The 23,170-nt window shown below is 33.4% G+C and overlaps 2 protein-coding genes across 32 annotated transcripts in view; one reads left to right on the plus strand and one right to left on the minus strand.

Annotated features, from left to right (window-relative positions):
• Positions 1-23,170, plus strand: part of LOC129952611 (protein muscleblind) — a 269,585-nt gene that overhangs the window by 185,354 nt on the left and 61,061 nt on the right. For 4 of the 31 annotated variants that reach the window (XM_056065312.1, XM_056065311.1, XM_056065327.1 and 1 more), the window contains one exon: positions 242-266. The exons of 24 other annotated variants lie outside the window; for them this stretch is intronic. In XM_056065312.1, coding sequence (XP_055921287.1) covers positions 255-266 — 12 coding nt within the window. In that variant the 5' untranslated portion in view covers positions 242-254. Of the gene's footprint in view, positions 1-241; positions 280-11,495; positions 11,697-23,170 lie in introns of those variants that run through there. 3 more of the 31 variants (XM_056065318.1, XM_056065328.1, XM_056065329.1) reach the window with 2 other exon arrangements.
• LOC129952613 (uncharacterized) lies at positions 17,037-20,356 on the minus strand. Its single transcript, XM_056065330.1, has 2 exons — positions 19,654-20,356; positions 17,037-19,594 (listed from the first exon to the last, which is right to left on the minus strand). Exons 1-2 carry the CDS (start codon positions 20,039-20,041, stop codon positions 18,663-18,665), a joined length of 1,320 nt encoding a protein of 439 aa, XP_055921305.1. The 5' UTR covers positions 20,042-20,356; the 3' UTR covers positions 17,037-18,662.

Below are 23,170 nucleotides of genomic sequence, written 5' to 3' on the forward strand. Positions count from 1 at the left end.
TTGAAGTGATAAAGACCAACACAAGTTTGTTAGTGCTTGTCTTCACTCATCAAATTTGCCTGGGTCTATTTATTAAAAGATAAAAATAGTAAATAAATTATTTGTCCATGATTTTGCTGTTATTTTCGAATATTGTATATTTCGTGTCAGTATAGAGCAAAACAACTAGATCCGAAACATAAAACTAAAATTGAAATTTAAGAAACGAAACATATAAATTATTGTTTCTTTTTATTTGCAGGTAAACTTTCTAGATGTATTGGACCGTAAGTACTAAACGTAAGATATGAAATATAACTTATGTTATATATGTGTACTTTCTTAGTTGTCAGGTAAGGTAGCCCAAAACGACGAACATTCTCGCCAAACTTACTCTTGTTCTCCGCATTCATATCGTGTATGGACTGGTTCGCGAGTCGCTCGCTGTTGGCGAAAAATTCGGTTTGATTTTGTAGTATTCGATGTCTTCGATGTTTACCGTGTAGGGCCATATTCGTATCAAAACGGCGAACTACAGCGCTAATTGGATCTCAGGCTAGGTTGCCTTGAGATCGCCATTTCTACCTACCTAGGGCCATATTCGCGAGCAAAACTAATTTTTGTTTTGAAATCACCGTAAGAGCAACCACTTGCGCTTCTGTGTCGCACATGTTTATATTCTTTCAATAAGTAACACAAAATTAATGTTAGTCAAAAACGTTCACTGTGTAACAGATAATGCAAACTAGTAAGTTTTTCGAGCATGTTCTTCGTTAAGATCTTAAGGAGGACTAAAAGTGTACTCGTTCTTTAGTGGAGTCGTTCTTAATTTATTCTCACCAAATTTTCTGGTTACCTTACTCTATTTTAAAGTTCTGCTCAGAAGAATATCTTTTTACGTCTTAGAATGTCAAAGAATTTAGTTTTATGTTGTTTCTCGTCCTAGTTTCACTTCTATTTATAGAATTTTCTTCTGCCACATATGTATAATAGAAGCAAGTTCAAAATGACTTTTATTATTGACGTGCTACAGTTTCTTATTGTTACGGTGATGTAAACACCGTGACACAAAAATGTATATAAAGTATATATTCAGGTGATGTAAACGTGTGCTTAAGTTTTTATCCCACTGAAGATTTTCTATCTATGCTTATTACCCTGTAACAAATGCAATACCTACAGAGTTTATTCTTACTTCCTTTGGATTGTCTTACAATGTTATCAGCAAAGTCGATACACCTATGTCTTGTGAAGCCAAATATATTTAAAATTAGTGGGAGCAACAGTTCGTTAAGACCAAGGGCCTAGTGACTTACAACCCCCAATCATTCCTGTGTGCGAGTTTTGTTGTCAGTAATGGAGGGACCTACAATTTTGAAGCCGAACCCAAGCGTTTAATTTGAGAAAGCACTTTTCATGAAAAGAATTACTTTCGGAGGTTTTTCCAATTCTTCGTGAAAAAACATGGGATGGCATAGGCAGGGATTGATTGTCATGATGGACCTCTGGCATGACAATCCTACCTTATTTTAGTATATTAATTTTAATTAATTTATTCTTAAAGCTAGGAAAAATTCATAAAACTAGCCTAATTAACCATAACTTTCATCTTACTTGCTGGCATAATACGGACACTCTAAGTTAAACTATAATACTCAATATTAATGCCGTTTGGCTCTAAAATCTATTTTATTTTATTTATTTCTGTATTGTATTAGAAAATTTAAAAAAATAACTGAAATATCTTTTTTTGATTGAGTTAAATACTATTTAAAATGAGGTCTTTAAAATTAAACTTAAATCTAAGACCAATTTCGAACGAACTACCTATTCTACCTAAAAACTACTTAAACAACCACAGAAGCAAATCTGAACATTTGTTCCTAATTTCGTTTTCCATTTTTATTTTTCTTTATTATATATTCTTATTACATATTCCTTTCTTTGTAATAACCGTATCATGATGGTTAGTTCTTTGGACTGGCATGCCAGAGGTCTTGGGTTCGATTCTTGCCTATATCATCTAAAGTTTTTTCACCGGTACTGCCTCTTGCGAGGAATTGACAAATTCTCCAAGAGTAATTCTTGTCATGAAAAGTACTTTCTCAAATTTGCCGTTCGGATTGGGCTTAAAACTGTAGGTCTACTCCATTCCTGACAGCAGTACTCACACACAGGAATAGTTGAGAGTTGTAACTCACTTTGTACTATATTTTATTTTGCTTTTGCATATTTCAATTTTTGGGCCACCATGCCTTATATACTGAAAACTAAACCCTTAAACGTTAAAACAGGAATGTAAGCCGGCCAACCAAAACTTGTTCTTCTTCTTCACCCTATCAATTCATTGCCGTTTGAAAACAGCCCTACTGAACCGAAGGAGCTCTGCTCCGACTTGTGCCATAACGTCCCGATTGTAAAAGAGTCGCCTAACCACAGTTCTTCGTCTGACGTGGTAGATTAGCCGAACTTCCAATGAATTCCGAACCCTACACACTAACCACTACGCCAGGTCTACTACTCTTGAGAATCCTTCTTCTAATAATTCATCCATTATACAAGGCTCCATATTTTTTGTCTAATTTTGGACTTAAAATAATGCCAGTACAAAAAAACTACTCATCTGGCTTATTGCTGAGCTTGATTTCAGTAGTAAGTAAGCAATAAAAAACAACAACAATACACACATTAATAACAATATTGTTGAATTTGTATGAGAATTGAATACAAATAAAAATGATAACAGCAAACAAATTAATACATTTCAATGCGTATTCTGGTTCTTAATTTATTTTTTAAATTAAAAAGAACTACGAGATCTTGGAACTATGAAGACAATGCAAAGAGTGCTAAGATAGTTAATTATCAATTATCGAGAACAAAACTCTTGGTGCAGTAAACGATTGTTTCGAAATCTTATGTTTTATCAGATTTTCATATAACCGACAGTGATAATGCTATGACATTGTTTCATCATTGATACCTAAAGATAAAGAGTCGTGGTCCTAAATGGCTGCCCTGGCCAACTCTTGGTTGGCAGTAAAAGGGATGGAGAAAGAACTTCTGAATTTATCGATCCTTTTTTTAAATAAAAATAAATGTATGTGTTGAATTGAAGAGGAGATTCATGTAACTTTAGCTTTGTTGTGATGATATCATGAGAAAATTGGTCAAAAGCTTTAGAATAATCAGCGCAAATAGAATCGAACTTGTGGTGCGTTTGGATACTTATGTAAAAATGGAAATAAATTAGAAACACTAAAACTTAATAATATACTACAATATCTCAAATAGGAAGTCCACATTTTTGAAAACATGATGAATATTAGACTATCACAAACCAATTGTTCAGAAGACTTGGAAATGCAGGACTGTTTAGAGATTGCTCTTTAATTACCAATATCAGACTTGTGTCAATTTTTATCGGTGTAACTGCCTTGATGACATTAAAATCAGTGTATTCTTAATACCACAAGCTGCTGTGGTACTTATAGACGATAAAACAAATCGAGTCTTCGATTTAAAGAATTTTTAAAGTAAAGTAGAAAAGATGAAAGAAAAGATAAAAATGATGAATGATTCATACATAGGTAGAAAGTTATGATAACTTTGTTATTATTGTAAAAGGCTTTCTATTTACAAGAACTTAAATAATAGATTAATGGAATAATTATGCCGTTCGACAAAGAGATCTTTGTGGCCCTTTGAGGCATTGAATGATTCTACTCAACTCAACCTTACAGTATGAGTCCTACAAATTATTACTTTCTTTGAATACATAAGTGTTTATGGTGTTTTAAAAAGGAAAATCTTTTTATATCTTTTATTGTTAGGAGTATATATGTATCTAATATCATTTCTACATAGCATTTGTTGTTCCTAACTAGTTTTTATCCTGTTTTATCGTAAAATTTCATAACTATAGTTTTGATCTTTTGAACTTCTTCTCTGTTTTGACCTTTTTTTATCCCCTCTTTTTCTGCATCACATCTGATGGTAACAGAAACTCTTTAAGCAGATTGTTTATTTATTTATTTCAAGGGATAAGTTAATCAGTGTAGTTTCAAATAATATTTATTTTGGATCTATTCTAAATTTAAATCTACATATCCAAAACAAATTTCAAGTGTTGTGCAAACCTAAAAAACACTTTGTCTTATTGCTTAAAATTATCATATTTTTATAATTAAATATATATACATAGACACCTGGCTGTTTCCGATTTCTCCAACATTAAACAACGTGTTTTACCTTTAAACCGGTAGCACAGATAATACATATATATAATAATAATATATAATAATATATATAAAATATATATAATATATATAAATTTATTATCTGTGCCGGTAGCGTATGAATAAAAGAAGAAGAATTTGCCTTGATCTTTCACCAAAATATAATTTTTGTGTTATATAAAGCACTCGTTTTTTTAACAAATTGACATTTGGCTTATATATAAATTATAGTTCATAAAAAAATGTTATTTAAGTGAATATCAATATTATCCTCATACTTATAAAAGAATATATGATTTATTAATGTGTTCCTCCAAAAATTGAAAATAATGTACCGCATGTTAATATTCTTATCGTTCAATCTGTTACCAAATTTTAAATTCAATTCTACAATTTCTATATGTAGGTTCATTATGTGTACCCTCGTTCCTTGCGCTACATGATGCCAGAAATTAAATATTTACATGCCAAATAAAAGTATCCGTAGTTTGAGCAACAGTCTGCAATCCAGCAAACATCATTCGCTGAATGAACACAATATGGAAATGGTGAAGTCAATATGTAGATACATATTGATGTACCTATAGTACCTACTTTTAAAATAGAGTGTTTGAGTGGCTGTGTGTATATTTTGGTATACAGACATTACCACTTTTAATGATTAGTTTTTAATCAGTTCTTTTTTTTGCCGAGACCTGGCTGTAAATATTTGCTATGATATTGAAATGCAGATTTAATTTCCTTTGTAGTTAAACAACAAGGAATACGGTTGCGTTTCAGAAACAAAAACAGAAATAAATGTATATAAATTAATTTCACCAGCAAAAAATCGATTCCTTGCATTAATGCCAAATCGGTAAATTGCAGTTGCTATTTAAAGAAAAAAAAACTATAAAAGTTGCACAGTTGGGTTTTCTGTTGATCATAATCGTGCATTATATTAACCTAGGCTTATAAAAAAATTGCTTCAAACACACAATTTTTAAAATGTATTGTTTTGGGAGAATTATATATGAAGTTGTTATTGTTTCACTTTACACTTTTATGTTCTCAAACCAAAATTTAGCATCAAAAGTTTGTTTTGCACATTTAATGATTTTAAAATAGGTATGAATATTTGGAACATTACAATTACGTTATAGACATACAAATATATGTTTGTACATATTAAGAAATGAAATAAATTTGATACAGTGATACACTACGACCTATAAATTAAATAGGTAATATGAATGTAGCCATCCTCACACCTACCACATATTATATATGTCTGATCAGGTTTGTTGGATGGGCGGGCGCAGCAAAATCAATTTTAGACTCTAATATTATATAAATTGTTATGATGGTACAGATTGTAGACGTTAAACTGATTTATATTATCCAGTATTTGTATTTTTGTTTGTTTTTTAATCTCTGTTTATTGAATATTCAAAAAAAAAAAACTAACGCATGTCTAAGCAACTGAAATTTATTTAATTTTAAAAGTTTGTAGTGTTGAATACAAACACTGGCTTTTACACTACCGGACTTAGATCTTTTTTTTACAAATAACCAACAAATTTCAATGCCTTTGGGTAATTGTAGTATTCTTGCCGTAATAAAGTTAGTTGGATATGAACGTTACAGCTTTTATTAGCTTATTTTTGGTTGAAATAATTTTAAAGTATTTTCTATAAAACATACAAAATGTTAAAAACACTTGGTAACGTTCTTTTGTAAAAAATAAAATTTAAATATGATAAAAAACCATTACTCGCATAGTTTTAAAAACAAAACTCAAAATCTTTTGCGGTTTAGTAAAGTTTCAGTTTGTTATAGAAAGTATATGAAAAATCTGTCGAAATGAAACTATTACAAACAAAATTATATGATCAAATGTTTTTAGACTTAAAATGACCTCGGTAACTAGGTTTTTTTACTGTAACGGGTAATCGGAACTATACATATATACATATATATTTCCTTAGCTCGTGCCAAACTCGTGAACATACAAAACCGACAGAATTCTGCATACAAAACCTACAGGACAATGTCAGCGACCGAAACCGGCATTCAATTAATCACGTTAGGGAATACAAACAATTATCCAACAATAACACCCAGTTCAATTGGAATAACAAAAGATATTCGGTTATGTTAACCACTCATAGAATAAAAGAATACAAATGAATTTCACTTGTGTGCTTTGAGTTCTTTATCTCGAAGTATTAACAGTAACCTTAAATTCAAAACAAAGATGAGGTCCTTTTAAGGTATCAAAGAATAATTTAAAAATTGTGTGAACCCTTTTTGAGCCTTTAATATATCATACGACAATTAAAGAATCATATTCAGGTCGTGCATACATCCTTTTATAGGACACCCTTCTGATAGCCAAATAAGAAACTACTATCAGATTTATTTTTTTCGGTATCGACCCAAGTAATTTTATTTATTATTATAGCTCATCCACGCTTTTATCACTGAAATGGGACACGCGACTACGACATGGGTACATTTTTGGCCGACCCTATTTGTTCGTTATTTATTTTTCAAAGATGACCTATGCAGTTAGGCCTTTTTTACTTTTTTGCGCCAAACTTATAGATATCTTAAAAACATCTGACCTTCCAGTAAAACGGGTCCAAGTCGTGATCCTGCGCATTCGTTTGTTCTAATTTGATTTAGTTGAGTTGATTTTTTCCCATAGTTTCTATAAGATCTGAACGAAGAGCATATTGGGTTGTTATAAAAAGACCCTTTTTTGATAAACAAGTTCCTATTTAATCATCTTCTTGAATAAAAGGTACAATCTTCGGTGCAAAGGTAGACCGGTTATAGATGTATATAGATATATACATAAACGAATATTTGTATGGTTTAGAAAAACTAATTTATGAGAAGGATACTCAAATCCGGTACCGAAAAAAGTGGAAAATCGAAAACTCGTAAATGATTTTAAAACTTTAGACATTTATGACGAGACCTGTGTGAATTGTAACCAGAATATTAATTTGAGCTTCATTGAAACTCGATATGAGCATCATGTTTAAATAAACCTATTAAATAAGTTGCAAGCATTGACCTGACGGAGGCGATTTCCCTCGTTCTGATGTGAAAATTATATCTTAAATAGTTTTTTCCTGTAAATATGTCTATTTTTGTCTTTTTTAAGACTTTAGTTTATTTCCCAGCCCTGGCTTTGAATAAAGTGCTATTAAGTATTATTTTCTTTAAACAAGTACAAATTCAAGATAAGTTTTCCTCCCCTTATAGGGATGAAAGGGCTTTAGATGAATTGAAACTAGAGGAGAACATTTAGGGAGTGAATGCAGAATTTGGTGATTAAGTGAAAATTCTCGAACGATTTTTGAAAAACCGGTGCATTCACAAGTAGTATATTTTACAGTAATAACATTTACTTAATGGTTCATCACATCTTAAACCTCTCAAATATAGCAGCAGAAGCAACTTATCTACGCAAACTTAAAAATCTTTATATTTACTTCCGAAATATAGGAACTATATGGCAAGACATTAATTCATAAAAAAATGTGAATTGGTTATTTTAATCAAAAATAGCATAACAAAAAAGTATGTTTTTGTATCGCTCCAAAAGAGTACCCTTTATAGAACTGTAATTTTGTTATAAATTTCTCTAAGAACTTATTAACCGATCTCAGTAATTTTTTGTCTGCACTTAGTTATCATAAATATCACTATTTTTTGGCTTTAAAGATTCTCAAAATAATCTAAAGAATCCTTTTTTCAAAATAAAAAGGATAAAGGTTTCTTATTGTCCGGCTTTCATTCCCTTAAATTTCATGTCCTTTTTAAAAATCGAAAAATTAATTATTTTCTTCAAAAGAAATTTTTATTTTCATTATACATATAAAATTCTCATATTGTTTCAAAAAACTAAGTGCATTTGCATACACCCACCTGGGGGTCAGCATGTCTCCCATACCTATTGTTTATCCGTGCGTGTGTCGGTCAATGCATAATTTTATATTTGCAATACTCATGCCTATTGGGCGGGTTTGGCTTGAATATGTGTGTATTGTTTGATTTTTTGGCATACTTTCCCTTACATATTGCTTTCTGACCTTCATTCCATTCTTCCAGTTCTCAAGATTGTGAAAATGATAAAAAAATGTTTTTGGAGTAATTTTAGCTAAATATGTAAAATATTATAAAATAAAAAAAATTGATTACAATCAAAAGGAAGTTAACATATGTATTCACTCTATATCGGAATATTTTTTAGTGGATTTAAGCCATTATTCCTTTGGACCAGTTATGTATTCACTAATTTGTAAGTCTAACTGTAACTTACAAATTGTTTTAGGGCCATATTACAAAAATAGTCCAAATTCTGGACTGCAATCTGCAAATCAACTTATCTGATCTATGGAAGGTGATAGTCAGTAATCACAAATTGGTCCAATGAAATGTCGTTTCTGTCGCAAAGAGCTACCCGCTTTTCTCGCATAACTGTTTCATTTACATAGCAGGATATATAATTGGAAACAGACGAACATTCAACCTTGCCAACTTTTACTTACTTGAAAACATTTACAGTTAAGCTGTTTAAAAATCTCGCTATAGCTTGTGGAATCATTAAACGGACGCCTAGCAGAAAACGTCTTTGGCGAGAAAATCAAATTGTGCCTGCTTAAGTATATCATCACCTCGGATAGCATTCACAATGGTTGGCAACATATAAACATAATGAAAATATTTAACCAATATCCAATTCTAGAGACGAAATGGATGTTTCCCTTTTAACCCAAAATTTATTATTTTCTTTAATTTCGAAAGCTTTGTATCAGTGTTGGGAAAATCGTTCGCGGAATTGCAGTGCCAGTTTTAAAATCTAAAGTGTGAGGAATCGAAAAAATAACGGAGAATTCCGGACTGCACTTTCACATAACCTTGGAAAAATACTAGCTAAAACTATGTATTGACTATTTTTTGTATGGAGCAGGTTTTAAGCTCCCAAGCATACAAGAAACTATATATATTTTTCGATATCAGCGAAGGAGAAAAGGTTTAACATTGCAAAGAAAAAATTCCTATAATTAATGAATATTTGTTAAAAAGTATTAACATTAATATGTATAGAAATAATAATGTTAATATTAATATTAATTAATGCATACCAAAATTATTAAAGTTTTCTATCCTACAAGAAAAAATAATAATTAAAAAACTGATTTATTTTCACTTACATATATATGTAGGTACATACATACATATATTTTCCAAAATTAGTTACAAAAACAACAATTAGTTATTCAAATTTATAACAGTCGAAATCCAATAAACAATTGTATTTATAAGATTGATTGTAGAAATAAAAAAAAAAAAAAACAGAAAAAAAGTAACATAAATAAATATTTTCGTAAAAAAAAATCAAAACTATATTGAAATATTGCGATGCCGAAATTAGGCACCGATTTTAACTTAAATTGCCTTTTGAGGGATTTTTTGAAAAACTTTCGCTAAAATGAACAGTTTTCCAATCTTAATTTCCGTTTTCTGATTGAAAAACTCATCCTCACTTTAATCTGCACTTTGTATATACATATATACTAAGCCAACCTTTTATGCAGGAGTATGTGCAATAAGAATGCAGTATAGGAATATAACTTACCATTGTGCATTCGCCCACTCTGCGCCAACTTGACGCCCTGCTGTGCCCTCACTATCATCGACCTTTTCGTCGTAGGTTGCCTCGATTTCATTCGCATTCTTTTGTTCTTTTGTTGAATAGCCAAGCATTCAATATTATTATTTTCCAATCGTAACTGCAAAGAATAGAACGAGTAATGCTACCGTTAACGTTGTTCGAATTGAACGTCAAGTTCCATTGCGACGCTTGCTACTTTTATACTCAAAGAACTGTACATACACAGGTACAAATGTAGTATGAGTGAATGTTTTATCCTTTACTTTCCTGGTCACTACTCACTAAAGTACAGAAGATCGGACCACATCCGCTTTTGCATAGGTAGAGTTTGTTATTGGCCAATGTTCGAATAAAATGAGGACCATACGTACAGGACGATGATGAAGTTGTGATTCTGAAATGGAAAACTAGTAAACCTCCATTTTCTCCCTTTTTCCCCAAATTTTATGAATACACCGGCCACAAACAAACACCATCGTCCGGCTCTAACAGACGGTAAAAAGGAAGTATTCAATTCTTAATATTGACCATTTACATTACAATATGTTTGCATTTCGAAAATATTTCCATAGAATATTGCCTGAGAATTTGAAAATCTAAAACGAAAATATGCATTCTTGTTAAAATGTGATGAATTGCCTTTTCCTCATTTAGAAACAAAAAAAACTTTGCACCTGTCATATTATGAGCCTCCTTGTTTTGCTCTAAATTACAGTGTTTTGTATTCATTTACGTAATAAAGTTCGACATTAAATACAAATATTTCTATAGATGTATGACATGAGTTTGGCTGGAGTAAAGCTCTAACAGGTTTGATAATTATTTTATTAAGTTACCAACAGCCCGAATACACCCAGGGCCTAAAGACTTACACAGATAGGGACCCAACTCAAGACCTCTTGCGTATCATTCCTACGCACTATCTTTTTTAGAAATATTTTTGTATTAATTGAAAATTATAACTATCTTAAGTCTAGACAAAAATTCATAGAACTAGACTAATTAACTACAACTTAAAACTTATTTAACTTAAGGCTAGACAAAAATTCATAGAACTAGACTAATTAACTACAACTTAAAACTAATTTACCGACACTCTAATTTAAACTTTAATACTTAATACTTATGCCTCTATAATACTTTATTTTTATTTTACTTATTTTTTTTATTTTATTAGAAAATGTAAAATTTACTTACAAATAAACATTCTTACTAACTATACTCTATTCAATTTTAATATGTAGTACGGGGAAGATAGGATATTTACCTTTTATCCATACTGTAATGGAATTCAATAAGCTATCTCCATTTAAAAGCTCTTACAGGCTTGCAGTAGTGATCATTTTAGATCGGCATAATTCTCTCAAAAATGATGCCAGGGTTACGAACGGTTTATAAGATTTTATGAAGAATAGAAACATTGAGATCACAAGCTGAACTTATAAAAATAAACTAAATTAAATCTACTAATTGTAACACCCAAAGAAGTGAGAAAGCAGCCACGTTTTTAAAGCGTTCCACAGGAGGTATCCTTTTTAATTTAAAAACGATTTGTCTGAGACCTATCAAATTCGTCGACTTTACCATATTTTTCTTTTCTTTTCTAGTGGTGAGTTATGGCCTTTGATTTTATTTTCCTTCAAACAATTGTAGACAGTGCGCTCTGCTACAGAAAATACATCGGCAGTTTTCTTAATTTTAAGTATAACACGGGCAAAGCTCATTTAACGACTAACTTTATTTCCCAAATAAACTTAAGACTAAGAAGCATAATTTTGTACAAATGTATTGGACATTAGTATTAAACAGTACTCATACGTATCACTCCACTTTACTTAGATACGGTTTATATGATATAAATTGTTTTTATTTTATAAGATTAATACAGGTAAAACATAATAATTATTGAATTTTACAAATTATATTAAAAAATATATTTCAAGAAACACTTCAGTTCGGTGAACATTGTATTAACAAATAAAATTTATAAAATCAATATTTAAAAAAATTCAGTTTTTCAATTCATGTCTAATAATTCACAAACTTCATTTTCAAAAATTAGTTATGAGAAATTATAGTTTACAATAAATAAATAGGTATGTATGTACATTTTTGTATTGTTTATAATTAACAGTATAATTTTTTAATCTTTTAGATCTTCTTAAATCAAAATCTTTCTTATTGTTTCCAAAAACATGTCTTTTACGTTTTATGACATTTTGCCTTATTAGTAGTTTGTTATGATTCGCTAAAACATACGGTTTTCAAACAACCTTTTTTCAAATGCGAGAAATGTGCAGTACGACGACGCGATCCATCGATGTTTATGAGATACATAACATTACCCACCTTCCCTCCTATGATAGCGGGAATCCATTTATGTACATTCAAATTTGTTCTAAGATTTATATAATATACTATCTCCCTTTTTAAATTAAAATTTAATTGCTTTGAAGTCTCAAGTGAAGGTTTCTGAAGTACTTGGGATTTACTTTTATTGTACTTTACCCCGATATTTTCCAAGTTATTGTTTTTGTCGCGATTTGGGATTATGTAATCAATTAATGTTTTTGGCCTACAATTGAATATGATTTCATTCGGAGATTTCTGTAGATTTGATAAAGGTGTAGAATGGTATTTTTTCAAAAACGTATCTAAAAGAGTTTGAATTGGAATGGTTTCATTTTCAGTATCCGACTTCATTTTTTTCAACCTGCTTACACAGTCTGAACAGCCCTTTCCACTGCTACATTGGATTGGGGATGATAAGGAGGGCTTTTCATGTACTTTATAAAATTAGCAATACACAATATTTGAAATTCGTCTGAATTAAAAGGAGGTCTGTTTTCCGAAACTAACACTTTCGGCAATCCAAAGCAAGAGAAAACCGTTCTCAAGATAGAAACAACATTTTCCACTTTAGTGCTTTTCAAAAACTTAACATCTAAACATTTACGATACGAATTCAACACGCTATAAAAAATGAGAGTAAGAGGTTTCGAAGGGACGGAGACGAGGAAATTTGACTCTCGATTAGTTTTTTCTCTCTGACTGTCACCGTCAATTGGGAGCGTTATGGTCATATGATAACCGACTTTTTGCCTGCTATTGAAGAATACGACTTGTAAAAAATGTGGTTTGAACAACACGGTGCCACATGCCACACAAATCGAGCAAATATGGCTTTACTGCAAGAGACATTTTCTGGCAGCGTAATTTCTCATCGTGGTGATATCAACTGGTCACCAAGATCATGCGATTTGACCCCGCTGGACTTTTTTTGTGGGTTGAGCACTTAAAACCAACAATCGTCTATTTATGGCTGAGATGCCACCCAATATGTGTCAAAAAGTGGTCGGAATTTACCTCAAAAGAATCGAAGCTGGCAACTATTCGCGTGGTGGTCATTTAAATGATGTACATTATGTCAACGATGACACATTATATCAACGATCAAACTTTATAATAAAAAAAGAAATGTCTTGACAAAAAATAGTTTATTTGTGTTTAATTTACTTTTGTTTTTAAAACCGCACAATGAATAACTCTGTAGATATAGTATATGTATTCTTATAATTGTCATACTATTCTTTGTGTATTAATAACTACATTTAAATCCGAATATTCTGAATATAAGATTATCCACGCAATTTGGTGCTCAAAATTTGTAATTTTGCATTGCAGAAGTATTTTAGGGCTTGTGCCACTTTCGAAAACTAACCAACAACGTAAATAACGAATATTATTCCCCACGAAATTTGATTTAAAAAACGTGTATCAAATTCAGTCTGAAATAAGCAGAGGACAAGTTTTTTTTAGATTATGAAATTTAAAGTTTTCTAGCTCAACAAACATTCGGATTATGACAATATAATATTGTAAATTTATTATATTAAATTATTCGAGTCCACTCCCATCGGTCTTCCACAATTGTCTCACATCTTAAAAATCTATCTATACAATTTAATAATTCGTTCACTCTGTTATGTTTTTGCTATATAAATAGAACTGCAAAAATTTAAATACATACAAAATAGCTTCAAGGCAAACTTGGTCAGCAAAGTAAAAAGTGATTGCTTATTATTTGTCTTTGTTATCGACCAAAGTATAGTTGCGTGAAGCAGTAGGATACATAAATACTCATGAGAGTAGAACTTTCGTGAAATAACTGTCCAAAAAAACTTATTACGTTTTTTATTAAAAACAAAACATCTTATTGAGTTCTGAAAGTTAATAATTGTCATCAAGTAATTTTTTTAAAAAGTAATTTAAATTCAATTCCTTTAATGAAGACATGTGTGGCTATTCAGCTTTTAAAGTTAACAACGTAAGAAAATTAGGATGCCTCAATGCAATTGTCATTAGTTTCTAATTTATACTATATAGGTTTAAGGAAAAAGTGTGTGTATTTTTTGTAAAATATAAAAAAAATAATATCCAAAGATCATTGAACAATATTTTTCAACGGTAGAAGATTTTTTGTTGCTTAATATTTGATTTGAGTCATTTACGAACATTTTCGTTCTGTCCTTGACATACTAAGCACTCGCTTCAAGATCCAACATTTCACTTTTGCAAGTTAGGTTCCATGAGTAATGTAGATATAAATTAGGGGTATTTTTTAGATCTTTAAAAAATCTAGTAAATTTCTAGTAGATTTCAAGAATTAGAGCTTGGTAGGCATTGGATTTTAAAATCGGTGAAAATATACTTCGAAATAACATTTTAAAGTTACCTACTTCTTTTTTCAGGTTTGTTATGTGTATGGAATTAAATAAAAAATCTCTAGCATTGCAGGATTTTGGACTACGTTTGCAATTCTTAAATGACTGCACGTTAGAACAAGGGCAACTTCAGTCAGGGAGGGGTCAAACATAAGTACTTACAAAATTAATTTAGTCCTTGAATTTTAATTTTAATTAATATAGTTTTCTAGCAAGGCATAGTCATTGTTGAGTCTCAAAAAAAAAGAGATTAAATAAAACACTAACTCGAAATTTAATTTAACTTTTCCTTTATTTAACTCCGAACGATAGTTAAGATTCGTGTCTTTCTTTCTTCGTGGTTCGATCTAAACAGAGTCAAAAAAAATTTGTGGACTGTAGTTTTTTTTTTGTATATATAAAAAAGTACTAGACAATAGTATTAAAAGCAATTGGATAAAGAGTATTTTGAATTGTATATAAAATAAGAGTAAATGAGTAAAATGAGATTAAACATCCCGCCCCCTCTGAAAGGATCACAGATTCTTTAAGTACTGCATTCGAATGGAAGTGGTGCCACCTTGTGGACAGCTCTTGTTATAATACCAGATTTAGTTTTGATTGAGATTACTCGAACAAGGCCATCTTTGCCTCGGATGGTATCAACAATGCGTCCTAGCAACCATTTTAACGGAGGCAAGTTGTCGTCGGAAACAAGAACCATTGTGCCAGGTTGAATATCAGCTGATGTCGAATTCCACTTGTGACGGTACTGGAGCTGTGAGACATACTCGAGGGACCATCGCTTCCAAAAATGTTGCCGAATGGAAGTTAATTGTTGCCATCTGTTAAGACGAGATATGTTGGTGATGTTGGGTTCCTCAAACGATGTCAATGGACTACCAATAATAAAGTGTCCCGGAGTCAGAACTTGCTCGTCACTTGGATCTGAAGTAAGTGGTGTCAATGGCCGAGAGTTTAAAATGGCTTCAATCTCTGCTGCGACAGTGGTCAGTTCTTCGAAAGTAAGCGAAAATGGGTTGCAGGATCTGATTAGAAGGCTCTTCGCTGACTTGACAGCCGATTCCCATAACCCACCGAAATGGGGTGAACGGGGCGGAATATGGTGGAACTCGATGTTGTCTTCTGCACAAGCACTTAGAATCGACGATTGAGTAACTTGGTTGTAGAACTGTTTCTTCAAATCTGCTAGCTCGTTCCGGGCTCCCACTAAATTTGTCGCATTGTCGCGGTAGAGATAACGACAAATACCACGACGCGTGATGAATCTTCGCAGAGCTGCCATAAATCCACTTGTGGTCAAGTCAGAAACAATCTCCAAATGGACTGCCTTTGTAGAAAAGCGTACAAATACAGCCATGTACGATTTTGTGGTCCGACAACCTCTAGTTTTTACCGTCGTTGGAAAAGGGCCACAAAAGTCGACGCCAGAAACAAGAAATGGCCTGGTACTGCATACTCGTGACGAGGGAAGATCACCCATAATTCGCTCTCGTAACTTTGGCCGCATTTGGAAACATCTCAGGCAATTGTGTATGTGTACCACTTTCGTTCCCAGGCTTCGAGCATCGATGATCCAAAACTGTTGCCGAGCAATCGATACCAATGCTTGGGCTCCTGCGTAGCGATGTTTGAAATGAAGGAAGTTCATGAAGCATTCAACAAATGGATGAGATTTCGGCAACAAAATTGGATGTTTATCATCGTACGGCAGCTCTGATTGTTCCAGTCGTGGATGAGATTTCGGCAACAAAATTGGATGTTTAGCATCGTACGGCAGCTCTGATTGTTCCAGTCGTCCACCCACACGAACAAGTGGAAATAAGGAGTCGAATTGGATGTATGTATTCAACTTCCTGATACGACTCTTTGGACCGACGCACATGTTACCTTATTGCAATTTTACGATGTCATCTTTGAACGTACTCCGCTGAAAGACGAATATTATTCTCAACAAAGCAAAGTCATATTCCTCAGATCTTATTTCATCCAACACAGGTTCCTGCCTTTTAAGGTCTCGTTTGATGTTCTCGATAAATCGATGGCAGTAAGCAAAGATTTTTACTAATTTTTTGTAGTTGTTGACATATTTGTGGTTTTCGATGATGTCTTCGAATCTTCCATCAAAAACTGGATTATTTAGTGCTCCCAACAAAACTGTACTTGGTTTTCGCCTTTCCAAACTATTCTTTGTCGTGCGTTTCGTTGTTGCAGGCCAGTGACTTGGATGGTGGTATAAGAAATGAGGACCGGTAAACCAGAACGAATCCATCAAATCTGCGACGAGCGAGCCACGAGAAACTATGTCGGCTGTATTAAATTTCGTGTTGACATGTCTCCAAGTTCCCTTTACTGTCAGCTTCTGAATCATGGCCACCCGATTGGCAACAAATGTATTTCAAGAAGAGGGATGATCTGCAAGCCAGTCCAAAACGATTTCCGAATCTGTCCACAGGAAGATTTGGTCAAACTTTATGTCAAAGGATTCAAGAACACGCTGAAGAAGTTTGGACAAAAGTAGAGCAGCACACAGTTCAAGTCTTGGCAAACTTTGAGTGGAAACAGGTGCCACTTTGGATTTTGCACTCAACAAATGAACTGATGTTCTTCCAAGACAATCTTCGACACGAACGTAAATGCAACATCCAAAGGCCTTGAGAGATGCGTCCGAAAACCCCTGCAGCTCACAACTGACAAGATCTTGTGAAAACACGTACCTCGGAACTCGTATCTTTGAAAGTTCGTTCGAGTACCATTTTTTCAACTGCAGTCCAGCACTGTTCAAAACTGATTCAACCTCAAGACGAATCCTCTCAGCTTCTTCCAGATTGTCGGCTCCAGAAATTAGATCGTCAATGTAGAAATCGTTTTTGACTACTGCTGCACCAACTGATAACTCGTTTTGATGTTTTTCGGCTAAATGCAATAAGCAACGAGTGGCATGGTAGGGTGCGGACGAGGTATCATATGTCACAGTTGTCAGTCGATAAGTGCGGATTTGTTGAGACGAATTTTCCCGCCACAAAATGCCTTGGAAGTTGGAATCCGAAGGCCGAACGAAAAATTGCCTATACATTTTAGGAATGTCTGCAGTCAAAGCTATTTTGTGTGAGCGAAATCGAAGCGAGATGGTAAACAAATCCTTTTGTACAGTCGTACCCACCATCAAAATTTCGTTCAATGAAACGTTTGACGATGTTTGACATGATGCATCGAAGACAACCCTTAATTTTGTGGACGAACTGTCAGGGCGCAACACGAAATGATGAGGCATGTAATATCGAACATCTGAGACCTCATCCATTGGGACAACTTCCATGTGTCCCATCGATTCATATTCTTTCATGAACGATGCATACTGATTCTTAATCTCAGGAGATTTTTCAAGTTGCCTTTCGAGACTTAAAAAACGTTTCTCAGCTATTCTTTTCGAATCACCTAAGATGTTGGGATCATCTTTGAATGGCAGTTGAACTACCAATCTACCATCAGACCTCTGCTGGATGCTCTTAACAAACGCGTCCTCACAAGCAATTTGTTCCTCAGTCCAATTTGGGGCATTCGAAGTGACGTCTTCGATTTCTAGGAATCTTTCCAACATCTCATTGAGTGAAGCATCTGCGGCTGGGTTGAAGTTGGTCGTACTCAAATGTGCATAAGGGTTTGAGTTTTTGTTAGATATAACCTTCGCTTTATATTTTCCGACAACAATCCAGCCCAGCAAAGTGTTCTTCAAAAGCGGCAGTTCTTCTCCAAGTTTGATTTGGCCATCTGCTAACAGATCGAAAAAGACATCAGCTCCGATGAGCATATCGATTCGTTGAGGCCAATTAAAGTTAGGATCCGCGAGTTGAATGTCCGATGGTATATGCCAATCACTCACTTCAATGCATACTTCGGGTTGGTGCGATGTAATGGAAGACAAAATCCAAAAGTCTAGGTTGAATTCAAACTTGCCAACCTTCGAGCTTATAGATGCGGAGGTCTTTTGGCGAGCTGGTATATTAATGTTGCCGATTGCACTTAATTCCCCGTGGAAATTCGTTAGCTTCAAACTTCAGAGATCAAATTAAGCTGTGAGCCAGAATCCAAGAGAATACGAGTTTGAATAAATTCGCCATTAACTCCCTTTACGTTAACGACAGCAGTTGCCAAGAAAACGTAGCTGCTTGTGGAATGTTGTACACGTCCAGAATGTAGAGCAGATGATGTTATTGGTGCATATGGATCAGCATTACAGGCATTGTCGATTGTAGGTTTTGAGCCGAGAGGTGCACTCTGAAAGCTGTGAAGTAATGTATGATGAGGTTCTTTACATACCTTGCATTTTGATGATGTGCAATCCTTAACTGAATGTCCATGGTTGAGACAATTTATGCATAACCCAATACGCTTGGAATTGCGAAACCGATGATACACTGAAAGTTCAGCGAACTTGCTACAATTTGATATCTTGTGTGTGGTGACATTGCAGAATACACAACGTTGTTCGGAAACTGCCAAAGCTGCGATAGATCGATGCTTATACTTCACCTCGTTGCCTTTCAATGACGGTGTTGTTGTCTTGCTTTGGGATTCCCTTATGTCGATATGTTGACTTCGTTTATTGATGAATGTAGAACATGCCGTCCAGAATGGCAATGTTTTCAAATCAAACGATTCTTCCCACTTCGTATAACTTTCACTATCCAGTTTGATTGAGGCGATATAAATCAACAAGGCATTAACAATATCAGTATCGGAACCTGGCGATCGCAGGGCAGCCAGATGCCCATCCACATCGTCAACGAAGCGACGAAGATGAACGCCAGAGTTCTTTGACACAGCCGGAATATTGTAGAGTTCTCGAATATGTGTTTGAAAAACAATACACTTGTTGTCATAGCGCTCTTGGAGAATCTGCAGGGCTTTGACATAATTTGCTTCTCTCACATCAAACACTCGTCTACCAACAGCTGGAACTTTCTTATTGTTGGAATGGGCTTCGAATCAATTGTCGCATTAAACTGATGTATAAATGTATTATATTGAGTGTACTCACCAGAAAATGTTGGAGGCTTTGTTTTGGGGAGGTCGTCAAATTGATGTGTGGATGGAACATATGGAAGAAGTTTTGATGATTTAGGAATCATTTCTTCTGTGAGGGTAAGTATTTTAGATTTGATTTCGCAATACAAATCCTCAACAGTCTCCCTGTAATCGTCTTGTTCCGTGTTGTCGTCGCCCTTCACATCACCTTCAGTTGTTAGACTGTCTATCGAATCTTGGATATTTAGATATTCCTCAAAATATTTTTCCAGCATTTTCACCCGACATGCTAGTTCGTTGTCTGTCTGTTTTTCCTTATTTATTTTGGAACTGATTCTTGTTATGCTGGCTTTCTTTACAGCTCGCGCACGTTTCAGTTCACAAAGAGTTTCTACAGACATTTTATTTTCTCAAATGTTCACAAAATAAATAAAACAAATGACAAGTCGAGTAAGGGACAACGATAACACTATATTTTGCTTTTCTGATGGTCGATCATCAAGAGAAGGAGACAAATGTCACGAGTAAAATGTTACACAGAAAAAGTCGAACAGATAATGCTCTTTCGGAAAGAGAACACAAATGTTACTTGGTAACACAACTTGGCCGATAGAGAACACGATAGTCTCTTGCGCAATGTTTTAATCGACGATAGCGATATATGGATAAGATATCGAATTATTTGACCGATAGAGAACACGATAGTCTCTTGCAAATATATGTCTGGTTACTTAACCCAAGAGAACACGATAGTCTCTTTTTGTTAATTCTTTTACGGAACGGACGCGAACAAGCACTGAACATATGCAAGTAGATTTGTGGATTGCATCTACTGTCTGTTCTGTGAGCACTTTTCGTCTAAACATACAGTACCGAGCAAAAAAAATGCAACCGAAAAAGTATGGTACAATCTTTAGCAAGAACTAAGTTATTTTAAATTATAATACTTTGAAATTTAGCATAAAATGTTCAAATTAATTTTTTTCTTTAAACAGATTTCAATTTTACCCAATCTTACTCCATGAAAATAGTTATTGTAAAAAATGTTCCTAAACTTGGATCTTAAGCCAAGCAAAATAAATGCAAATTCGTGGAAAATTTTAAAAATAACGTATTTATTCATCTTATTTGAAGAAATTTTGTACTTAAATATTTTAATATTTTGTTGCGAAACCTTTATTGGCAATAACGGCGCGTAACCTTTTAGGCATTGAGTCAATCAACGACACCAAATAGCTCGCAGGTATTTGTTCCCATTCAGTCCTTATTTGTTCCATCAACTCGGTACAATTTGAATGATTTCGATTTCTTATCTCCCGATCTACATGATCCCATAAATTCTCTATGGGATTGAGGTCGGGAAATTGTGCTGGCCAGTTCAAAACATGAACCCTCTTCTCTTCTAAGAAGTTTCTTACCAAACGGCTGGTGTGTTTTGGGTCGTTGTCGTGTTGAAATAAGCTGTTTTCAGGCATATTCGTCCGCAAATGTGGAAGCATATGGTCTTCAAAAATGCCCTTATACATTTGGGCATTCATCCGGCCGCTTACTTGACAAATCGGGCCCACGCCTTGACGAGAAAATGAGCCTTTGAAAAAGCCCAACTACAAATTTGATTTCATAAATATTTAAAATTGCTTACCCCACACCATTACTGACCCTCCCCCATGTTTAAGTGTCGGAACTTGATATCTAGGGCTGTACCTTTGTCCTGGGGGCCTTCGCGCGTACCTAATGCCATCTTACGAGAACAAGTTGAACTTGCTCTCATCACTCCATAAAACTCTTGTCCATTGCTCACTTGTCCAATGCATATGGCGCCTTGCAAAATCTAGCCGTTTCTTCCTATTGATGGAACTGATGTATGGTTTTCTAGCTGGTCGTCTTGCATACAGTTTTGACTCCACTAATCGTCGCCTAACTGTGTGTACCCCTACGTTAACATCAAAATGTTCATTCATGTCCTGAGTAACTTCCACTGCAGTTTTAAAGGGATTAACTTTAACCTGCCTTATCATCTCACGATCTAATCTGGAAGTTGTTTTGCGTGGACGGCCACTTCCCACTTTGCGATTGATGTCCCCTTGTTCCCGATATCGGGATATAATACGCGATATTGTTGATGTTGCTACACAAAACTCCAAAGCGATATCCTGCATCAATCTTCCGTTGTTAGCAGCGTTAATTATTGCTTTTTTGCATCCAATCGATAGTTGCTTCTATTAATTGCATATTCTAATTAATTGAAACCAAAGAATACATTTTATGTACCTACCTTCCTAGTCATATTTGCCATTTGCATTTTTTTTGCTCTCAGTAAAATTATGTTTTTCTAACTAAATGTAAATTTGCAAACACTAGAGAGAGACCAATTACATATTACTATTATAAACAGAATGCCTACACAATGAGTACACATATCCGAAACGGAAAAACTAAATTTTACCGTTACGAAAGATAAAGCAATAATAATTGATTTTGGTGTGACTGTTTGCATTTTTTTTGCTCGCTACTGTACATACATATATGTATTTTCACGGCGAATATTAAAATTGATTTTTATCTTTGGATCTTTGGCTTTAATTGTTCACGATTAAAAGCAATCACAATTTGTCAAATGTATTTAAATAAAACACGAATTCGCCTTTAAGGACCAAATGTTGAGTCTCAAAAAAAAAGAGATTAAATAAAACACTAACTCGAAATTTAATTTAACTTTTTCTTTATTTAACTCCGAACGATAGTTAAGATTCGTGTCTTTCTTTCTTCGTGGTTCGATCTAAACAGAGTCAAAAAAAATTAGTGGACTGTAGTTTTTTTTTCTATATATAAAAAAGTACTAGACAATAGTATTAAAAGCAATTGGATAAAGAGTATTTTGAATTGTATATAAAATAAGAGTAAATGAGTAAAATGAGATTGAACAGTCATTGTAATTTGACGAGTACTTACTCATGAAGCAGAAAAAACAATTTGTTACATATTTAAGAACCTCCAACAATTTTTTTGAATTATAGGCTCGTTCAATGCAAATTCATTTAAAGAGAACTTTTAAATCTGTTCTACATTGAACTATCAAAATCCATTCAAATGTTGGAGAACTATCTGCTTAGTCATGCATTACTAGTAACTATTACATAGATAAAATTTTAATATTTCAATATACAAAACTGTTGATTTTTGGATTTTAAACTGTTGAAGTCGAAGTTGTATTTTCAATGCCAAATAGCTAATTTGATCCAATCGAAAATATCCTTCACCGTCGAATATGTTCTGAAGTTCTCAGGTCTAATTTCAGGTATATCATACAGTAATTGTTCTTTGAATTACAATATTAGCCAAATTTAGAAAATGAATTTCGAGAAAAACGCACTTAAAGATCTTTATCCTTGAATTAGGTACCTATGTTAAAAAAATAAATATTAATATAATTCATTAAATTTTGATGAAGTGAAAAGAAATAAAATATTAACAGTTATAATTTGAATACATACATACATATGTACATATATGTATGTTGATATTAATAT

Source organism: Eupeodes corollae, chromosome 3 (genome assembly GCF_945859685.1).
Source record: "Eupeodes corollae chromosome 3, idEupCoro1.1, whole genome shotgun sequence".
Taxonomy (NCBI): domain Eukaryota; kingdom Metazoa; phylum Arthropoda; class Insecta; order Diptera; family Syrphidae; genus Eupeodes; species Eupeodes corollae.